Source organism: Ptychodera flava, chromosome 2 (assembly GCF_041260155.1).
Source record: "Ptychodera flava strain L36383 chromosome 2, AS_Pfla_20210202, whole genome shotgun sequence".
NCBI lineage: Eukaryota > Metazoa > Hemichordata > Enteropneusta > Ptychoderidae > Ptychodera > Ptychodera flava.
Genome location: NC_091929.1, coordinates 33,906,017 through 33,930,197, shown reverse-complemented (window position 1 = coordinate 33,930,197; position 24,181 = coordinate 33,906,017). Strand labels below are relative to the sequence as shown.

At 38.8% G+C, this 24,181-nt stretch overlaps 1 protein-coding gene across 2 annotated transcripts; it reads right to left on the bottom strand.

Moving 5' to 3' along the window:
- Nucleotides 1–1,391: 1,391 nt before the first annotated feature.
- Nucleotides 1,392–23,039, bottom strand: LOC139119499 (uncharacterized). 2 transcript variants are annotated; one of them, XM_070683366.1, is made up of 4 exons: nt 21,950–23,039; nt 6,025–6,255; nt 3,708–4,016; nt 1,392–3,660 (listed from the first exon to the last, which is right to left on the bottom strand). In XM_070683366.1, the coding sequence occupies exons 1-3, from the start codon at nt 23,004–23,006 to the stop codon at nt 3,727–3,729; spliced, it is 1,578 nt and encodes a 525-aa protein (XP_070539467.1). In that variant the 5' UTR covers nt 23,007–23,039; the 3' UTR covers nt 1,392–3,660; nt 3,708–3,726. The 2 variants fall into 2 exon arrangements, with proteins under 2 accessions (XP_070539467.1, XP_070539461.1); XM_070683360.1 differs by having other exon boundaries at nt 3,592–4,016.
- Nucleotides 23,040–24,181: the final 1,142 nt, after the last annotated feature.

Here is a 24,181-nt window from a genome sequence, read left to right as displayed (position 1 = left end):
AATGTTTCTTTTTAACGTGATATTCTCGCGGAGGAGATTTCCTAAGAATATTTATCCAATTACAATTTCCACATTATTTTACTGCATGTTGCGCCGTTTTAATAAAGACAATGGTTTTCAAAGATTTCGAGGCAAATAAACTCGACCAACGCACGGAGATAGCTTTTAAAAAATTAACTGCATGGGAATCTTCACCATTTCGTAATAAGTGCATCTAAACTGAACGTTTTGCTCATTTTGGAATTATCTGTGTGGTACACTGTCTCAGACAGGTAGTGTTCGTGTAAAAAGAAAATCAAAACAGACCCCAACTTCAATTTTAAATGACATAGCCCTTATAGTCGCAGCAGAGAATGAAACATATTTAATTTGAGTCGAATGCGCTGAGTTGCGGCTGCCCCTAAAATTGTTCCGTACGCCGAGCAATTTAACGAGCCGTTTCTCCGGCTACTGAATTGTGTCCGTTGTCATTTTTTCGTTCTCTCAGCTCAGGTCATCGCGTCCTGGTAACCCGGGCCAACAATTCAACCCAGCACTTCAACGTGTGACCAAGAATGCCGCCGACACAATGATATCTTGGCCGTTATATTGTGTTTTGGGTGTATTGCCGTGCGCAGGCCATTGTCTACCTAGCGCGTCTGCCTGAATGGCTGCGTGACAATGCATGCGACCACTTAAACGATAAATCTTGATCTAACTCCACTCCCTGGCCGGGTTCTGAACAAACATGTAAACTTCTCTCCACTTGACAACTCATTTTGATGACTTGCCGCTGTGTTGCTTGGTGGAGAAGACGTGACAACTCGCAAGAGGTCACAGAGGGCGTGATCGTGTTTTTTAACGGTGCCAAACCATTCAATGCAAAACTGTTCACGTCAGAATAAGAAGCACGACTTTCGTCTCTCTTATGAAATGGTCCGTTAAGTTGTTATTTTACCTCGACATTCATAAGTCCTCTTTCCTCAAAGTGAATAAACTATATATCCTGATTTAATATACAGACTGCACAACATTTTGAAAGTGCACCTGGCGATCATCATAGCGCGAGCTTCACAAGAATTTTCAGTTAAGAAAAAAATAAGCGAGAAATAAAAAAATACGAGCATCGCACTGAGATCTTAAGCAGTCACTCAAACAAAGGTATTAATCAACTTCCCATCATACTCAAAAGTGGTTTTTTAAGACTTTGTTCCTGCAGCAGGTAAACCACGACAAGCACAGGTACCCAGACATGCCTGTGTAACTATATATGAAAGAGTTAAGCTGACTAGACAAGACCCGGTGTCTAATTGGAATAATATTTGGGAAACCTTTATATGGTTACTTTACAGATTATAGGCAACACCACAAAGGTATTTTATAGTATATATAAAATGTCAATCACTGTAAAGATTGAACTTAATTTATTCAATATTTTATCATAAAACATGCCAAATTCAGAATAACAACTCATGATTCCATTTATGTAACCTTAAAAAATCTGAAATGAAACAGCCTACTGCTGTGCGTACAGGGGGTCCATTTTTCGCCGTTTCGAAACGCTTCAAGGAAATTAGTTGACAGATATTTATAGACTAATTATGAAACACATATAATATACAAACAACAAAGATTAATGAGCTACAATTACATTCGAATATACTTACTTGCCCAAAACATCAAAATCCCTGAATATACTCACAAACTCATGTAAATGTCGATATATCAATATCCGTATCTTATATTAAATATTTTTATTCAAAAATATACAGACTCGTCTTCTCAGAAATTTAATGACGATCTGGTATGAAATGTAAATATTTGGATGCAATGTTGTTGTTTTTTTCTTTCAAAATAGCCGTATTAACGATAATATTTCACATGTGACACTTCAGCAACCGGGACAGTACATGTTCCATTTAAAGGGAGGGTCGTCGGAACTGCGCATGTGCGACTCTTTTGTTTACAAACAGCGCATTTCGTGCAAGGTATCTAGGTGATCGCGTCAACATGGCAGCGACATTATGACAAACATGTTTTAACTTTCATCAATCGCTAACGTACCTTGGATACAGTGTTTGTATTGGTCGTATGGCTGCCATAGGACGAACTGAAATACAATAACAATGAGATGAAATAGATCGAAACATGAAGTGAACGTGTACAACTTACAGTGTGTGTCATACTTTACATTACGCTTTGAAGTGACGTTAATTGGACGGAGTCTTGTAAAAATCATGGAGGCTCATCCTAGGGCCCTGTAATCAATTTTTGCAAACCTTGCACCACGAATTCTCGAAGATTTAAAACACAACAGCTACATGACGTAAAATTCAAACACTCTGATATATGGACGAATTCCTGAGAAGTCGCTTTGTATGAAATATCAAATTTGGCTTGAAATACCCGTCTTTTGATATTTTAATTTCATTTAAAATCGGCATTAGAAAGATGTGTCCATTGGTTGGAAGAGCCGTTGCTTGAGGGCGCTTCTTGCAGTCGGTCACTCAGATCAATCTTGTCACCAAGCGTCAGCAGAACTTGGTGGATCTCGAAACAGCGCCCTCAAGGATTTTCCAGTCTGAGAAAACGGGTAATAACAAACTGTAATTAAAATATAGTTTCCCTTTTGATCAAACCCTATATTTACAGAAAAACAACAGTATTTTGATCCTTCATTGTGTTCAGTATGGTTGGTTCGAGTGACGTAAAGTTTGGTTCATTATCACATTTTAACATACAAAATTTTTGATCAAAAATACAGTGACGTCATCACAAGTTGTTTTGAAACGCGCCAGAAACGAGCAGTTACCAACATAATGAGAGCTGACCCAGTTATCGACAGGTACTTTCCCTGACTGTCCGTGTACATCATGTTTTTATTATTTACATTTTCGCCTTTTCATGTTTGTTGGAGTTGAATTCAAAAGGAAGACACCAGACAGTAAAATAATTTGGACGGACATTTCAGTCAAAATTAAAACTTAAACGTGTAATGCCAATAGTTGGAATAAAATCACTCTTATTGCGATTGTTCATACCAGGATTACTATAGATTAAATTCAATATATGGTCAAATTATACAGTATTAACACACGATTTCTGAAAGAATTTGCAACATTCATAAATAAACATTCACACACGATTATCTCTGAAGTAAATTTAAGATGATAAACTCACTACAGTCAAGTTCATTGACAATTTTGGCATCACATAACGAACGTGGGCGGAGTCATGGTCCTCTTATATATAATAACGTGAAATAAGCATTTCAGATTATTTCGAACACCGTGATTTGCTATAATGGGGAAAGGAGATTAAATATGGACATTTCTCAAGATTGTAAACGGAATCCACTAGGATTTATCGTACGTAGTATCTCTTTCTTTGGCCCACAGTATGTCCAGCATACTGCGATACTACTTAAACCGCATCGAGAACGTACACTTCAAATATTGTGGCAAATACTTGCTATTTGTATATATTTTGGCCGGTGGGTAAGGAAATAGAAATATGCATATTTTTGCATCTTAATATTTTAACATCAGCCGGCAGTCAAAATGCCCTAGTACAAACAGTCAAACCAGTATGTTGCACTCGTTGTTCAATTCGACTCAACGCCTCATTTAATTTGAACTTGACTTAAAGTCATACTGCGTTCAAAGAGGCGATAATTTAAGCCTAACCGGGCTTAATGTTACCATAAATTTCTTGCGTCTGCTGTGCACGGCAACTATTCGCCAGCACTCAATTCTCCTTCAGTGCCAGAAGTATTTGATTTGCTGTGGGCCTCTGGTCTATCTTAACCAAAGCTCTGATGATCGCCTCCACGGTGGCTTTGCGCGTGCCCGCTATCTGCTTCCACTTGTGCAAGATGGCGATGACGACCTCGTGTTCGTCGTCCCTGTGTCTCTGTTGGATCCATTCGATCTGTGGCTGTCTCATGCCGAGCTCCCTGGCAAGCTTAGGGTACACCTGGGGACCGATGTTTTGGCTGATGACGTGTATCAGCTCGTCGTCCAGGGGTCTGACGTAATCTGTACGTGAGAGAAAACGTATGGATGTAGTCATTAAGCTTAATTCGCGTGAGCTGGCATTATTGAGAAAAAGTCTGGACAACTAATTGTATAAGCGTCTGAGTTTCACTTTGTTGTCAGCCGTTTGAAAAGTTACCTTTTCAACACCACTCTCTATAATGCCGACGCTAATTTCCTAATTTAGTGTGGAAATTGGCTTTGGAAAAATATTCTCATTGTCACTAGATTGGTCGTAACATTCCCTAAAATCACATGAGACTCCAGGCTGCAGAGATAAGACCGTCAACATCAGTGAGAGAAGACTGTAAACTACTTGCAAGTACTTGCACTGCGTTTGATATCGTCACCAACAAGAAGTACAGTCTCGATCAATCAGTGTATTGTAGTCCCGATATATTTTACAACAACTTGTACTTTACGGAAAACATATCGATCCATTTGGCAAGATGGACACTGACATTTTTGTAATTTGAGATTATATATATATATATATATATATATATATATATATATATATATATATATATATATATATATAATATATATATATATATATACGAAGTATGCAGTTCGACTTGTCTGATACAAAGTGCTCAATACAAAAGTAGAGCGAGATATATAAGGGTTGCTGGAGAATTGATTTTACAATTTCATCTCTACAACGTTGTTTCGTGAATCGCGAGACTCACTCCATTCTATATATATATATATATATATATATATATATATATATATATATCTATATATATATATATATATATATATATATATATATATATATATATATATATATATATATATATATATATATATACACACACATTCATATCAGACATATCAGCGCCATGCGGAAATATTAAAACAGAAGACGCAGCAAAGCAGTTAGTTCACGCATTCGTAACATCCAGACTGGATTATGCTAATAGTCTACTTTATGGTATGACCAATTTAAAGATGCGGAAGCTTACTCGTCCAGAACACTGCAGCTCGTCTGATTACAAAAGTAAAAAATTCGACAACATTACTGATGCTCTTATTAAACTTCACTGGCTGCCTGTCCATAAACGCATTGAATTGAAATTGTTGCTGTTCACGTTTCAGGCCCTGCATGGTGCTGCTCCGTCTTACCTCTGCGATCTAATTACACGCTACAAACCAAAGCGCTGTCTTCGTTCTGAAAACCCATGTCTGTTAGTTGTTCCGAAAGTTGTATCTAAGACCTTTGGAAATCGGGCCTTCTGTTCTGCTGCCCCAACCTTATGGAACGAGCTTCCACTTGAACTTAAAACCTGCAAATCGCTTGACATTTTTAAGAAGAAGTTGAAAACTCACTATTAAGCTTGCTTATAGCCTGTGATGTTTTTTCATACTGTGTTCCCGTTCTTTATTCGTTTTTACCGTGTTATGTTGTTAGTTTTATTTCCACAATTTTTATCTTGGTTACATTCTTCGTTTTTCATTTTATCAATTTTCCTTTTTTCACTTTTAATTATTTATTTTTATTGTTGCCATTTTCTGTTAAGCGCCTATGAACACTTTTGTGGATATGTGGCGCTATAAAGTGCTTAATTATTATTATTATTATTATTATTATTATTATTATTATTATTATTACATACATGCATGCATACATGCATACATGCATCCATACATACACACACCTATAGACATACATACATACATACATACATACATCATACATACATACATACATACATACATACATACATACATACATACATACATACATACATACATACATACATACATACATACATACATACATACATACATACATACATACATACATACATACGTACATACATACATACATACATACATACATATAAAAACAAAGAACCTCACAAGATTAGACAAGAATGAGGTGGGCCTTAGTTGTCGTGTGTATCGTCGCTGACCTTGTACGATCCAAGAAGCTACACATGGGTTTGTTTATATATCCTTAATCCTTCAAATCAAACTAGCATGAAACAAATGAAATAGTTACCTTTGAGGATCACATCGACTTTCAATAGTTCAATGTCAAGACCAGAGAACTTTTCATCGACGAATTTTGACAGCTGATCCACGTCTGATTTAATTTTGTCGATTCTCTTGTCTCGTTGCTGGAGGTCATTCTGAATATCGTCTCGTAAATTCTCAGTGGCGTTGGTTATTTTCTTCTCAAGTCGAGTCGTAACCTTGTCCAGCTCTTCGTCAAATTTGGATTGAAGTGCTTCTGAAAGTTTCAATCGCAATTCATTTTCAATAGAGTTAACAACATATTTGAATTTATGAAATACATAATTGAAATATCGTACAATGCGTAGCACCATTTTGCTGGGACCAACTATATGTTCATCGGGTGAGATCTAATCGAGAGATGTTAAAGACTGCCCTCAACGACCACTTTATGTTTCTTTCGCTCACCTGTTATTTCCTTTACGATGGGGCGCTTGTCTATTGGCGATACCTGGGTGCTCTCCGTATCGCTGGATATGGTCACGTTTGAGTTTGTGATGGACACGTGAGACAGTGATGCCGGTCCGGTTTCATAGGCACTTGACGAACTGAACGACAGAGAACTCCGTCTGGATGAGAGGGGACCATCGTCATCATCAGAGACAGATCCTCGTCTGGGAGTTAATACATTCCGATTGATGGGAGGTGAATTCCATGACTTGAATTCGATGAATTATTCACTGACTGACCTTTAATGACAGCGTCTTGTGGTATTAACGTAGCATTACCGCTGGTGCCGTCGAACGACCGTGGAGTTTTGGAAGTAAGACTTGGGACACGTTGAAGGCGAGGTGCGCTTACTATACAGCCAGTGCGAGGGCGCTGTAGAGGTCCATCCGATTTATGTGGCCAGCCTGTTCGCATGATCCCGATGAGAGAAATAGCATGGTCTGTCATGACAGGTACAACGCTGAAAACTCTGCCAGTTTGCTTCAAGGTGTCTTTATCATTTGTGATTGCTGCAACCTCGTGATGCAGAGCATTTACTGCTGCATCACTTTCGATCAATTTTCGCCAATCTTCCAATTCAACGCAGAAGTCTCGCACGTGACGAGCTTTCTTGCTATCTTGGCTGGCCACTAATGTGGGCCGGCAGTTTTCTAGTTCGTCATAAATGTGTTTTAGTTCGTCCACTATCTGAAGAAAGTTAGCGATGAGGTAGGCACTCTCTGTATAATTCTTGCCCATCATGGCGTCGTAACACTTCCGCACGACATCGAGTGACGTCACTTCCGCAAATGGATAGTTGGCGTTGTGTAGAGATTTGCAAAGCGGGTAGGCAAGTGTTATTGACGAGGAGAAGTGGACGTAGCTGGATTTGAAACCTTTCCAATTATCGATCAGCCTGATCAATCTTTCATCGAGATATTCATAACATTCTTGGATTATTTGCTCCTGTATACTGTTCCTTTCAATCGACGTCGCCTCGGTGCAGCAGCCATATTGAAAACAGTTCCTTACAAATTCTGTAAAAGATTGCAGAAGAAGAACAAAGGTCATTACCAGCATTACTCTGATTTAATGTTTCCAAACAACAACACACACGGAATAAACCACACGCCTACAGTCATATGTACACTGGTACAAGTCGACTTAGAAAATAGCTGACAGTTAACCTAAAAACATGTATAAAAGGTAATCCATTCGCAAATAAGAATACTCTTGACATCATACATACATACATACATACATACATACATACATACATACATACATACATACATACATAATAATTTTGAAAGAAACTTTGAGTTAATCAACTGGTACCGGAAGTCAGTATTACCGTCACTGACAAAATGTCGATATGTTTCCTTCCGGCTCTTTCGCTCTTTACTACCCGTACATGCTTGACACAGACCGACAGACAGACAGACAGACAGACAGACAGACGGACAGACAGACAAACAGACAGACAAACAGACACACAGACAGACAGACAGAAAGGCAACCCCGTGAGATAATAAACAGACATAGAATTAGATAGATCGATAGATAAATTTGCACATCCACCCGAAATACATTCGACACATGCAAATACTGACTGACAGACAGAGGCAGACAGACAGCTAGATAGACCATGGAGGTAGCAGAGAACCTTCTCTGCTACCTCCATGGACAGACAGACCGATAGACAGCCATACAGACAGTCCGAGCCGGAAAGACGAACCGATTATGAGATAAATACACAGGTATAAAGGTAGATCTATCGATAGATAAATTTGCACATACATCAAAAGGCATACGACACATGCAAATACTTAAGCCTGATAAGCGGAGATTCAATACATCTCCGGACGCACGCACAGTAAACGCAGTCGGCGGTACCAATAGCTTATAGGAATCAGCGGTTGTAAAATTGAGGTTTGATAAACGAGTAATTTTTACAGAGGTCCACTGTGGTTTAGTCGATGATCAAACACTTCGAGACGTTGACAATGAAAATATCGGTTTTCCTGTTAATAGCTTGCATCTTTCTCCAGATAAAACCGGATATGTGATATTTTGGTATCGAATGATTTTTTTCCAGTGTTGCATTCCATAGTAAGTTTTGTATACTCTGAAAAACATCAGCAAACAGGAAACACGTAACACAGCAACAGGCTGTGTTATTGGAATTTTGTCATATCACGGAAGTTCTTTCAAGTTGCCACAGGTCTGAGTTATGTTTACCACCATGTACGTCGAGGACAGATATTCGTACACGCAAACTTTTACAATACTTATTGACGCCTAATTTCTATTCTTGATTTCGAACTAGTATTTAAGTTTGGGTTAAAGTGCAAATCTTTCAATTTCGAGACTCGAACCACCTTAATTGGAAACAAGCCCGGGAACTTATTTAAATTGGTGAACTTATCAAAATTTAGGACTGGGGCAAACATGACGATGCGATGGCAAGTCCTTCGTCGTTGACGTTTACAATGACGAGTTAAAGAGGGTAGCTTTACTACCCAAAAAGCGCGATTCAGTAATGTCTATTACATAACCAGTAGTATAAAAATTGCTAGACGTAGACGTCTGTCTATTACCCCTTCCCCCAAATGGTTCTCAAAATAGTCTCACCGACCCTTCAAAACAAGTTACACACTCTAGAGAAAAGTGCGATATTTTTGTGTGGCAAACGTAATATGTGTCGATGAAAACATATCCCATTTTAAACTTAGTCGTCATATTCTATTTTCAGAGCTCGCTTTCCTTTGGACTTGTCGGCGTTTTAGATCCCCGGCTTACGAGTATAATCGCCGGAATACTTTTGTAATATCCGCGCTAGTCACGGTGTGATCGTACCTGTCTGCAATTTTATTAAACATCAACTTTAGTTTTATGATCTTATAATGTGACTTGTGTGCGTTCACTCTATCCCACTCAGCCAGTTAATATTAACAGTGTCTTTGTAAGTCGCACTTTAATGCAACGTTTTAAGTTAAAATGCCGATATTGATCAAATTCATCACCAATCATGGCAGTTTTCCGATTGAAAACGTTTAGGTTTATGTAGGATATCAAATCGTAAAATGTCTTGTCGGTCGAACTGACCATAGGAAAAAGTTGCATCATAGTTATATAGAGAATAGCAAATGTCACCGGAGCGCCGACTCACACACTTTGTACCCCACAATGGCTAGTCGCTGACTTCAGTGACCACACTTAGGTAGTACAGACCTCATAATTGAAAGGTTCAAATGTTTGCTTATACTTTCATCACTGAAAATTCAAACCATTCCCTTTCGATATCAAGAGTAAAAATTAGGGTTTGCCGTTCAAAATTGGTACTTGACATACAAATTTCCTATAAAAATTACAATTTGGATACTCAAAATGGCCGACAGCCCTGTATTAATTCTAGTTTGAGAAAATTGAAAATTTCGATTTTGAAAACAAGATAGGACAATGGAAACTTTACTTACTCTACGAGCTCCAAAATAAGCCAAAACAAGCGGTAGAGAAGAAAAGATCGAGATCGGCGGCCATTGTGAAGTCGAATCGTTTTGACTCGCTGTGTGCTTTTTATCTCGACGTGAAGAAGCTCAATTTGGAGAACTTATAAAGAAACAGAAATCTCCACTGTTCAAAATGTCATTGCGAAAAAAGTGAAACATGTTACGTTATTACGCCAAAGTTTTAAGAGCATCCATTTCGGGATTTTTTGTTTAGTTTTTAGATTTCTTTTCTTTTTGGGCGGGGTTGCTTTGATTTTAATCGTTCAAGGCAAAAGATTAGGCGATACCCTCATAACGTGTTTATATTTTGAAGACGCCTGTGTCTAGAAGACCTGCACTCTGTAAACAGAAAATTTGAAATTAAATCAAGAGCTTGTCGACAAAAATGACAACTCTACAGAGAATAGACTTCTACAGTCAAACATTTCGCAGGATCAAATAGAAAGGTGTCGTTGCACGTAATTGTGCGTGCGTCTCATACTGCAGTGGCCTTCGTATATCCCTGCTGATGTGTGAATTTGAGCCCAATGATTTTGCCACATGTTTTCTCGGAAACATGCGAAATTCGTGTTGTTTTCACAGAAGATTGTTTTCTTCGCGTTACGGCTATTCTTAAACATCATACCACCCTTGAATATAAATGGCCAGTTTTCATGGATACAGTTATTTATGAGGTTTGAAGACATTTTTGTGGATATATGAGACTACAACATTTCGATCACGTCTGGCAATCGTAGCGAGTATTTCTGGTACTGGTGCAAACTGTAAAATATTCGGATGTAAAAGCTGTTCGCTTATTTACTATATAACTTTGCGAGGTTGTTGCCTAAATTCACGGACACCATAAAGAAACCGCAAAAAATATTATACGTAATCGTGTGTCGTTTGCCGCTACGAACGTCTGCGCCACACGTACATAACGTCAACTTGAGACACGTGTACCGATGGGCGGAAGGTAAACACGTGATCAAACCTCTCAAATATTTTACAATGCAGCCGCGTGGTGAACAAGGATCTTACATTCTTTGACTTGGATACCTCACCAGGAAGTGTAAACAGTTACATAATCGCTAGACTATGATATGTGTGTCAACAATATATGCGCGTCTATGGCAACCAGTCGGTAGCAAGCCAGCGGTCACTGTGAAAGAGTTTATTGTCAACATGCAGCTCTGCCTGGTTTTCTGTGTGTGTTCAGCTCGCTACCGTCACGGCCTACAGTATACAGAATATGCGTACTATTCGAGCAAAACGCCACTGCAAGCAGCCGCTGCTTAATCCTTTGAGCAGTGTCAGCTTTTTAAAAATAAACCCCAGTAAATTTTTTCAGATTTTTGCCACAACTTTGATAAAAAGCTGTAGCCAATGAAACTTAGAGTCCATCGGGTCCAAAATTGTCCCAAAAAATAATAAAAATCTGAAAAAATGTTATAGTAATATTTTGGTGGGAAAATTACAGCACTCAAAGGTTTAAGGTGGAACGGGCCTCGGGGACACATATTCGCACTCTGATTTTTTTTCCATAATTTTTCTGATCTACCATTGGTGCGGGTTCGTTTAGAAACTCCAGGAGTAAATAAAGTTTTGACTATTGGATTTGTGGAAAATCGAAATCACTACTTTCTCCACGGAGTTAAAAGAGAAACTGCGCCGAATTTAAGGTAATTTGTTTCTCTAGTAACAAAATTTGTGATGTGGCCCTGATTCTTGATTTTGAAAGACAAAGGTTGAAAGCTTCTCATAGGAAAGTTTGTTCTTCAAGTCTTTCCCTTTTGAGGTGCGCACTATCTTAAATTAAACATTCTTGAGCTGACACTCATGACAAGAAAGTCATAAATGTGACAAGCACCTTTGTGGAGGAATTTGAAATACAAAGGTTTGAAAAATCACCCCACCATACCCTTTGGAGTCACGAATGTGTCAACTTTGTTCAAACTGCGTAAGAATTTTCCATACCTGTGGTGTGAATCGTAGAAATCACTTGAAATCACATGTTTATTTGCAAATGACAACCATGTGCTAAACTCCAATATTAGATGAAAATCTGTTTTTATCATTGGGCTGCGCATTGATATATTTAAAATCACAGTTACGCGGTTTAGTAATTTTATCATCCTTACATCCGGAAGTTGTTAAGTTGAATATTGTTCCGGTTCACTTTCGGTCAGGTGATAACTATGTCGCAGCTATGTCATCAACAAGTTAACATTGAATCCTAAGGGACGCGTCGTTTGATATACGAAGCATGTAATAATGCATGTTGAAATTGTCGTGAACATCATAACTTTAAGGTAGTATCCTTAAGGAATCTTTCAATCATTCTCTTTAAAATCAAAAATAAATATCGGGGTAACCGTGCAAATTTTGGTACTAGAGAAACAAATAGCCCAAGATTTACCGATATTTGAAAATCAAAAAGGCCGCGATCCCTGCGTTAACTTATGGAGAAAAACAAAGTTTCCGAATTTCGAAAAACTAAACCGGTGAAAATTTTTCTTACACCATAGTTTGAAAATAACCTCCACAAGTAGTGCATCAGAAAAGAATTGTAAAAGTTTGAGAGTCCGAATATCTGTCCCCGAGGCGCGTTCAACCTTGACAATTGTGTTTACTGTGTCAGTTTAAAAGTCTGTACAGTTGTCCTGTTTCTGAATTGTTTACCCTAAGTAAATTGATTAATAAGTTGATCGTGGAGCCCTCGAGACGATATCAAGAAAATGGCCGTACCCAATAACACAGGATTATGATAATGCGTTTTGTAAGCTATGCTTTGGAAAGTTAAACATTAAATTTAAACTTCCTCAAGGCCATTGAATTTTCGATACGGTTCAGATACAGGGTGTGTTACAGTTAACTGTGATTTACGTACAATATCTCGTACTTTTTAAGTTGTAGAAAGTCGAGAATGAATGTTATCATAGTGTCTATCGAAATTGGCAGCATCTGCAATATTGCTTCTAAGGGTCAGCAGCTGGTTGTATACTCATGTATGGCCGCTACGTCACTGGCTTTGACGGAATACAAATGTATGCAATGATGATATGGTGATGAGACATATTTTCACGACCACTCGAAGTGTTCGTTGAATTAAGATCCATTATTTGTAACTTTTTGATGAATTTTCCGATATTTTTGATCTTAGTAAAGTTTCTTTTATCTACTCCCAAAAACGATGTCAAAGTTCCTGTAGTGTACAACTTCTGAATGCAGCCTTTATACAGATTGTCTGTGATGTTATGTTTAATATTCTTTGGCAGCAATTAACATTGTATATTGTACACGGCGCATTGTGTTTGCCAGGGTAATGCCTTCCATTCCGACATGAATTTATTTCTGCAGAAGAATAAATATATGTACTTAGACTAGATTTTCAAGAACAAGATTTATGAAAACGTCGTCAAAGTTACAACCATTTTCTCTTAAATAAACTGTGCAAATCAATAATCTAAACTGTTTTTAAGTCACTCGCTGTAGTGCATCTATCCGGGTTACTCGATATTGAAAAACTTGTGAAATGTTGGTAGAAGAAACTGTCGCTTTTCGTTGGATTGTGTAAATAAATACATTGGAATTCAAATTCCAGTTTTTTTTCTTTATATAACGCAACAAAATCTAGCTTATATGTCTTCTTCTACAAACTTGTAGTCATCAAACATCAACTATATATGGGGTATTGAATTTGTGACGTCACACAGACCTGTCAATTATCAACCGTGGATATTTAGCCATTTCCTCCATGCATAGATAAAACAGGCATCGATATTATATAGGTAAATGGCGTCGGCAAGCCTGGAAACATATCGAACATTTGATGGCGGGTAAAATGTTTGTTTACCCGTCTGTTGTCTAGCTCAGTTGGGTTTTTTGTCTAAACCATAGACAGTAGAGAAACTCTCTACTGTCTTCTACTGTCTAGTTCTGAATCAATCTTAAAATAAAATCCGAAATTGCCTTTTAATCAAAATTTAACCCTGAAAGAGGGTTAATATTAAAAATAAGGACTGATTTTAAAGAGTCAAAACAGTAACTTTTAGTAATATTTTCAAAACAATATCATTTCCGTCTTCTCCTCTAGAAAGTACATTTAAATACTGTTGAAAACACGAAGCTTTGTGTACAATAAGCATCGTTGTTGTTGACAAATGAATTTTCGAGTGACTAAAATTCAGTTGTCAAAAATGAAATCTATCAGGTAGCGTTGACAGGTTGAACACTGGTTATATAGGATGAAAAAACCGTTATTCAATAATGAAGAAAAATACTTGCATACATCAAAAGTAACTGCTGATGGAGCCTTAATAAATGTTTTCTTTCCTTAATAAGATATTGTTTGGCCAACGCGCTCATAAGGCGATCGTTTTCCAAGCCTGGTGCAATCTTTACGCTACAATTCTGGCAGGGCGCTCCGAAACGTCCAAAGAGTTTATTACGCTGTCGTCTACACGAATAGGATGCGGTCCACCAAAGCCACATGACATTTATAGATAAAAGGGATGCTCGGAAGTTTTTCAAATCAAACAAAAGAATCTTGAAGTTTGGTCAAAGTGTTTCGTTCTGGCGTTAAATGGATATTTTATCATTGATGGTAGTATTTTTATAAATATAAAAATGACTCTTGTTTGCCATGAATATGTGCCATAGATATCTATAGGCAAGCCTAATTGCCCAGCTGCACACGATTATTTTTATCTGAACGTTTCTTAAATATAGGTGAGCTCCCTGTGCTTTAAGATTTGTGAATTTCATTGGTCTTTTCTGCGGTATCGCGACCTCACAGGTACACCATTGTACTGTACATACGTAAAGTATTTGACATGACGTCCCATAAACCGAGGAACGAACTGGAGCTAAACCCCTTGCACAACGAAGCGAAATATATTGTGAAAGTAAACTCCTATGCAAAAAAGAGAACACACGTCCATACTCCTATCTATCGACTTGGTCTGACTACCGAAATGCTTTGCAGAGGGGTGTGACAACTATTAAACATACTTCCTGATGCAATTATTGCAGTGTCTTCGCAGACGCAAACTCTGAAAGTAAAGTAGTTTAGAAGCCCGTACTGTCCTTGGACTATTTGGTTCTTTTCGTGGTCCGTGTGCGCTGATCATACTTTAACAAATGCAAATTAAATGTCCCGCTTTGTCTTTTATTTCGCGATAGAATTTGATCAGCGTATAACTGTTCGCCGTTTGTTTGTTTTTCGTAGTGTCTTTGGCAGTTATTGTAGTGAGACGCGTGAACTGACAATAGACAACTTGATTGTATTGACACTCTTCAGATATATTGTGTGCGATAGGTTAAACAGGTAAGGAGCAGAAGGGAACTGGCGGTTGATTTCTTCCGCCCAGTCATGCACCGAAGTTGACACTCACCAGAACTGTAACGTAGTCCTCAGCCTAGGTGTCGTCGCTGGGTTGGCGATCACGTATTGGTAGCTCCCGGTCCCGTAGATTTTCGTTCACCGCCCGATCATGGCCACCATATCTGGCCACCGGTGAAGTTGAACACCTCGCTGGCGAGGATGACCCCTCGTGACAGACCAACGAACCAATCCCCGCTTCGGATATCCCGGGTTTGAGAATACGTCACACCGCCCAAGGTTGACGGCGGTTCTTTCCCTTCGCAATCTATTTCGCTCTCTGCAGACCAACTATTATTATGGTAATTCCTTGCTTCGTAGAGATTTCTGTTACGTCACGACTGACTGTTGCCATGACGATGATAAACAAAGTGCAGCACCTCAGTCCCCGGTCCAATCTGAGCAGAGACGAGGCACTTTACAGTCGATTCTACTGATTCTAAACCTCTTCAATCATTTTGTGTCGTTGTCTTTTGATTGATTTCAAAACGCAGGTTTGCTATCTTGTGGCGTGTCTCGGCTTACAAGGTTGATTGCATTGATCTTTCATTCCAGTCAACCAGGGAAGTTTTTTCAGGTCGCGGATCTGTGGTGTGTACCTGTCCCCCACGCTTGGCCTACATCCGTGATCAGTGATATGTATGATGTAATCTGGCGAATACCGAGAACGTACCACTTGAAAAATATTCGTGCTTCTGTTCAGAGTTCACTACATACCATGAGCTCCCCCCCCCCCCCCCCGCCCACGATGAATTTAGGCGTGTCATGCCCGCGCCATCTGTCAACTTCCATGTCGGTCCGCAGCGATGTTCGGATTTCGAGGAGAAAACATTTTCCAAGGTTACCGTCATGTCGATGGACGTAGGGGCAGATATAGCAACTAGGCAGGTATATAACGTATAGTCGATGATACCCACAGACCCTCGAGGCTCTATGACATACACAACTCTAAAATATTGTATTGTCATGCAATGTAGAGCAGGCTGTAGCCTGAGAACATATGTAACTAGAGTGCCAGGTTCCCTATCGGGCCTATATCATGCAATATGATACTTCACCCATCTGTGCGCTCTCGTTCTCGTATAAGCGTTTGGACCGGTTATGTGCCTGGGTTATGTGTTTATATTGCAAAGGGAATACCAGGCAGGCTGATAATCGGCAGCATATGCACTGCCAGGTAATATGTTCTTGAAGACAATACAGTGACTGACAAGAATAGAAAGGACCTGTTGCTAATACCAATTTCGTATTCATTACTTGCTCAGAAATTAATTTGCTAAAACCAAGTCTTCATAGAATGTCTTCAAATTCAGCTAGGGGCTGCCACCAGCCTGTTGATTTCAAGAAGTTGGTGTTTTATATGTAAATTTATTGTTCCGATGTATTTTGAACAAACTTCAAATATGGATAAATGAAATTGTTCACAGTTACCCCTATTCCGCCACGATTTGAAAAATTACCCCAGTAGTTTACCAGCCTGTTCCCCTAGCCCTCCTTCTCGTCCCCGTCAAACTCTCCGCTAACTCTCGCCCAATTACATTAATTTTCCTGCCAAAAGCCCACCTTTGTCTGCTCACCCCCCCCCCCAGATAAATTTGTCTTGCTCCGAGTTCACCCCCGGCAAACAGCAGCCGAAACAGCCAGTTATTTTCAACGTTACCTGCTGAGCAAAAATAATTTCCTCACCAACTCTTTCCCAGCTTTCTGAAACAAGTTTGCGTGCAAGTCCGACAAAACATCGCTTGCGAACACCTTTTGTGCGCAAGGAAATTCAGAGGATGCTCATTTTAAATGCATGTTATCAGATATTTTTGACGGAATCTCGCCTCTTAAATGGTACATGATAATACTTGCAGTCTGAGCAGTTGTTGATGTTCTTGTAGAAGTTCGTCGACCTTTGCACAAAACAATACTCAGCCTCGGCATCGATCGATACCAAAGAAGAACGGTCAAGTAATGGGAAATTCTTACCATGTCGGCACTGCGCGTGTGCTTAGTCAGAACCGCACATTACGGCACTGTGTTCAACTTACACCTCGAGACACGCGTACACGTATTGCTATTTCTGTCACTACTGACTGATAGTACCCTTTCACAGAGAGGGCGAAATAGTTCATTCTGTCACACTTACGAGACTAACCACCGACTTCTTTCTTCAAGAATCGCCCTCAAACTACTACCTCCCTCTGCGCGACGCGTTGTTGTTAGTTGAAATATTATCACTCTGATTAAGCATTGTCTGTAATTTGTTTTTGAACAAATTTAAATCAATCTAAGAACACAGCCATGACAATTTTTTCCATCCACTCATTCATTCATTCATTCATTCATTCATTCATTCATTCATTCATTCATTCATTCATTCTTTTATTCATCATTTATTCGTCTTCAGTCCGTCCGTATAATGTTTCATCTCAACTATTTGAATATTTCAATTGTGTTGTTTGACGTCTTGTGCTGCTATACAGGTCAACTGTGCACAACCTCAACTCCGCTTGCGATAAGACAAGATTATATGTTCAGTGAAACGTTTTACGGTCTGTACCAAAAAAAACAACACAAGTTCTTTGCTCAGGGCTGAACATAAACTTTGATCCTCATGCAAGCTTTTGTACATGGCGGTGCTTTTCATGTGGATTAGGATAGCAGCTTTCCCTTACATTGTGGCAATGTTTATTTTTCATTGAAAAAGCAGGTAGGAATAGAAAAAATCCATTTTGCCAAGAGATCACCACAAATGAAATCTGCATATTTTTGCATTTAGCAAAGGGATAATTTTTGACACTTTCACACTTAACACGATTGAAACTAATTTAGGATAATGGGATTTTCACATTTTTCAAATTACCCGAAAGTGTTAGGTGCCGTATAGCTGAATGTTGCAATATTACAAATTACTCATAAAAACAAGCATGTAACGTAAAAAGAAAAGCAGATGAGATAACATTTGTAGGTGAAATCGACATTACTTCACCATCCAATTAGCCCAAATAAGTTACAATCGTGTTACTTATGTACCAACCTCATTTTGTATACTAAGCGACTATTTGCTAGTATTCCAAGTTTTCTAGATATCACAACAAAGGTCAAAAGTCAGCCACTTTGCCCCTTTAACCCTTTGAGTGCTGTAATTTTTCCCACTGAGATTTTCCTAAAAACATTTTACCAGTTTTTATGAATTTTTATGTAATCTTTTTGATAATTTTGGACCAAATTGACATCACATTTCATTGGCTACAGATTTTCATCAAAATTTTGGCAAAACTCTGAAAAAATTTGCCTGGGGTACATTTTGTAAAGGCGTCAAAATTGACTTTGGCGCTCAAAGGGTTTACGAAATCACGTTATCTTCAGCATGTGATTGTAAAGGCACACAAACGATTACAACTGTATCTGTTTATGAATGATCACAGAACCAGACTTTATTAAAAATCAACGTGAATTATTATCAAGTTCAATCGATTCAGATTACAAGCTCATAAATCAAGTTTTCTATCACATTTGCTGTGCCGTGCACAAACTTAGACAATATTGCCAAAGTGCATATGTTGCTCGGCTCAAATATTTAAAAAAAATTCACAGTCTTAAGCATGTATATCTGCTGACAGCAGCATTTCCAAGTTCTTAGTTACATCATGATGAATTTTCTTGTTTTACTTGTAAAATACAGTTCCGTGTTCTCCTCCAAAGACCATGTCGATATCCTGAGTGTATAACATGGCAACACAGTCCAACTTGTTTATCCGTTATGTCAAATTTTATTCCCTGCATTGACAACTGAATTCCAGTCCGGTTTGGCATTCTTTTGTAAACAAGAACACTGCAAAACGGTGCAAATTCCGTTGCAATGGGGTTTTCAATATTTCTATTTCAACATATGTGAGGATGAGAGAAAATTTCTTTGAACGACAGCAAAAGTTCACCGTAGTCCCTTTAAATATTCCACAATTCAACTTCAAAAGATTTTGTCTTGGATATATTTCCTTCTCTCAGGAAGCAGTACTTTACAACGAAATCAGTTGTATAAAAAAATTAGAAAGTATCCGAAAACCGAGAATGGTTTTAGCACCCACGGATAACATCTCTACCAGTCTTCGAAATAAATAAATTAGATTTTGATCAAATGCAATGAAGTTGCTCGCGTTTTTGGCGCACCTCTGTAAACCACAAAAACGTGACGTCACACATAGATGCTATTAACTTACAGAAATCACCCATTCTGATGTATTTAGTACTGGTTAATATTTAGCCAATCAGAATATACAATCACTTTGTTTAAAATCGAGACTAAAAACACATTACATTGTGAATCGCAGCCAATAAATGGACGGATATTTTCTTTAAAAAATGTACATGTGATCCGCATAAAAAAACTTAACCCTTTTTCTGCGCAGTTTATCAAAAATGTCACTGTCATAGTGACCGTTGCGAATTTCTCACGCAACGTGAATAATTACTGGCAAAATAAATAACACGTACTCAATAACAAACGTAGTCTTGTCTAAGATAATATTGGAGGCACAAGTTGTGTTTGCGGGCAGTAATATTCTCTTAGATGCTGAGAAATTTTGAGAAAAGAAAATATTGGTCATTTCGGCTAGAGCAGTACAACTGTGATCATGAATTTGACCCAGCGTTAAGTGAATGCATAAGACCGTCATAAGAACAGTAGAATAAAGGTTACTCTCTATCGCAAATAAATGTAGTGGAGCGATCATATGGGTATTTTCAAACCGACTTATCAAACCGCTTTTGTCCAAATTCTCAGAAACGTAACTGAACATTCAAAGCCGCGAATTCAAAAGTCTGGGTACTGGAGGTAATATACATCCACAGGGCTGCAACTTGTCCGTAAATAGTCTATAGTCAGCTAAACGTGCAAGAATCATTCCTCCTTAAATGCATGAAGTACTTGATTAGCTGTTGACCGCTCACCGATGTTCACCAAGGCTTTGATAATCGTCTCTATGGTCGCCTTGCGCATGTCCGACCCTCGCTTCCATTTGTGGAGGAGAGCGACAACGCCCTCCTCTTCATTGTCTTTGTATTTCTCATTTATCCATTCCAGCTGTGTCCGCGTGATGCCGAGCTCTGCAGCAAGCTTAGGGTACACGTGTGGACCGATGTATTGACCAATGGTGTGTATCTGCTTGTCATCCAATGGTTTGATATAATCTATGGATAAACATTGTAAAGGAGGGTTAATGTACATGTATGTATGTATGTATGTATGTATGTATGTAATATCCTCTCTCTCTCTGTATATATATATATATATATATATATATATATATATATATATATATATATATTTATATATATATATATATATATATATATATATATATATATATATATATATATATATATATATATATATATATATATATATATAAGTTCGTTTCAATTTTTAGCTTCCTTTATTTTCTTTTACATGCTTTTATAGTCTGCTATCCGTTTATTTCAGTTTTATCCTTGTTGAAGTGGGATTAAGCCCACGAAACGTCGGACAATAAAATTTAGTTTGTAGTGAAGAACACTGTGTCCTAGAGTTGGTGCTGCTTGACCTATCCTGTCAATATATATATATATATTTCTACATATCTATCTACCTACCTATATATCTATATTTCTATCTATCTACTTGTAATTTTCTATAGATCCATCTATTTATCTATCTATCTATCTATCTAATCTACCTGTAACTTTCTATATTTCTATATATCTACTATATATCTATATTTTCATCTATCTACCTATCTATCTATCCGCCTATTTCTATATCTATACATTTATCTATCGCCTCTACCTATCTCTTAATGTAATATCTGTGTGACACGCATAAACTTAAAAAATACTAACCTTTTAACTGTGTATCCAGTCTCAGAATTTCGAGGTCGAGTCCAGCGAACTTTTCATCGACGAACTTAGATAGCTGATCCACGTCTGATTTAATTTTGTCAATTCTCTTGTCTCGTTTCTTGAGGTCGTTCTGAATATCGTCTCGTAGACTCTCCGTAGCGTTGGTTATTTTCTTCTCAAGTCGAGTTGTAACTTTGTCCAGCTCTTCGTCAAATTGGATTGAAGTGCTTCTACAGGATGTTTTAAATGAGAAAAAAATGTTACTTAAGATGTGCATATTTTATATCTATCTATCTATATTTGTGTATGAGCGTTGTTATGTATACATATGTTGAAACATACATTGAAAACAATACATTGAAACATACATACATACATACATACATACATACATACATACATTGAAACATACATACATACATACATACATACATACATACATACATACATGCGTAAAATAAATGCTATTTTGATACGTATACGCTTTGTCCTTCGACTCACATATCGATCATTAAGTATTATTTGTAAAAAAGGCGAAATATTATTACAAATTAGCATTTTTGCAGTGAACTCTCTCAACCGGTAGGCCTATTGAGCGAAAGACTATTTTACGTTCGCATGAATTTATTTTCGGATACGGTATTGCAGAATTAACTTTTTATGCCTGATATTCAGAGAAATTTGACAGGCACCACATGTTTCGGTTACAGTGTCAATATGTGTAATTGACATTGTTGTTCACACACCTGTGATTTCCCTGACGACGGGACGCTTGTAATTGTCCATGGGTGACCACTGGGAGCTCTCGTTGTCGCTGCTGGACGAGATGGTCACGTTGGATTGCGTGATGGTCACGTGCGACAGCGAGTTCTGTCCCGTTTCATATGCACTGGACGAGCTAAACGACGGGCTGCAACACCTTGATAAGGGAGCTTCGTCGTCAATGTCGGAAAACGATGCTCTCCTCAAAGACGACCCAACCGCGCCGCTCCCTATAGTCGGAAGACCAGGCATTGAACCGGACTTCATCAATGGTCGCGCCGCTTGTCCAGGAACAACCGCGTCCTGGGGTCTCCACATCATTTGCGCTTTCTTTCCGTCAAGCGACAGCTGTTGCATCGTGGTCACGGAGGAGGAGCGGCCAAGCCGGGGGGAGGTTAGTACCCCCGCAGTCCGAGGGCGTTGTAAGTTTCTGTCCAACCTCGGGGGCCAGCCCCTCTTCATTGTTTTGACAAGAGTGTTAGCATGGTCCAGCATGACGGGAATGGTACTGAAAATTCTGCCTGTACGTCTCAAGATGTCTGTGTCCTGAGTTATCGACAAGACGTCGTGGTGCACGCTCTGAGGGACCTCCCCTCCTTCCACCATCTTTCTCCACGCTTCCAATCCAACGCAGAACTCGCGAACGTGACGAGCTTTCTTGCTGTCCTGATTGGCCACCAGAGTGGGTCGGCACTTGTCTACTTCGTCATAGAGTTGCTCGAGTTCCCTCAGCGTGTGTAGGAAAGTATTGATGACGAAAGCACTTTCCGTGAACTGTTTAGCCTTCACGGCTTCATAGCAATCTTTCACATCCTTGAGTGAATTCACTTCCGAGAAGCTGCCTTCATGACTTTGCGCCGACCTACACAGAGGATATGCTAGTGTAATTGAAGACGAGAAATGGACGTAGTTCGCTTTCAGATTGTTCCAAGAGCTGCTTATTTTGGTGATTCTTTCCTCTAAAAATTCCGAAGCTTCGAAGATGGTCTTCTCCTGCACGGAGCCGTTGCCCCGGCGACGGCGTGGTGACGCTGCCGACATTTTCAGATTGACTGACACACTGCGGCGAAGAGGGATATTTTCATTATTTTTGTCGTGGCATTCCTTCGAAAGTGTGCTGAAATACAAGATATTAACCCTGGACACACACATATGCAGACACAGACACGCACACAGTGTGCCATACGCCTATATTGTAGACAAGTGAATTCTAGTCCCGACTCAATAAAATTCAGTTTTCAAAAATAAGTGAGAAATTAAACTCATACAAGGCTATGTTGACATTCGACATAGTTCTAGGATTATGACGAGAAATTAGAGTCAGTCACAGATATAGCTAGTAGATGCGAGAGTTAACGCTTGAAGTTCATTGATCTTTAAAAAGGTGTTGACAGAGCGCTTGCCTTACCGACAGACATGCAGGGCGATACAGACACAGACACATAAATCGTCAACGTTCACGAGACTGACAAAGTGAAACGACGGAAAGTTCGTATGTAGTATGTTTACTGGAAAGAATTGTAAATACTCTAATATTCTGAGTACCGGGATTGCAACATCGCGGCACAAGACGGGGGTGTGACGTCATCAGGTCTCCTGTACAACAAAGGATAAACAACAAACACCTCTGAATTTGACCTTGTTTCTGTGACGGTTGACCTACATTGTGTTGTAGTGGAACAAATTTGGCAAGACTTTTTCGGTCGTTTTTTCACTTAATATCTCAAGCTAAAAGCCGCAATCTACTGTCGTTCGTATCTGATTTGCGAGGCGCCAAACAAGAATGTAAGTTTACGTAGTACGGGACGATAAGTTATGGACAGTGCATTTTTTCTTAGGTACAGCGATATGAACGTATAGAAACTGCGTATCCGGCACGCGACAAGTTTCAACTCGACGCGGTTTATTTTGAGTCACACGCACCTTGGCAACGCAGCCTATTTCAAAGCTTGAACTCGTGATCACAGGGTTACCCGCACAATGAAGCTATAGCGCTTCGTTGTTCAGACAAAAATACCGCGAAAACTTCGCGTGTGCATGACTAACTTTTATATTTGTAAATAAACGCTAGTCTAGCTGCACGTAGCAGCGTTACAAACTTCTGCGACCAAAGTTTATCAAACTCTACAAAGTAATCTCACCAACCACCTGTTGCTGACATACTGCTATTTCTGACTTTAGTATGTCTGATCGCGATCCTCCAGTAGACCGATGAC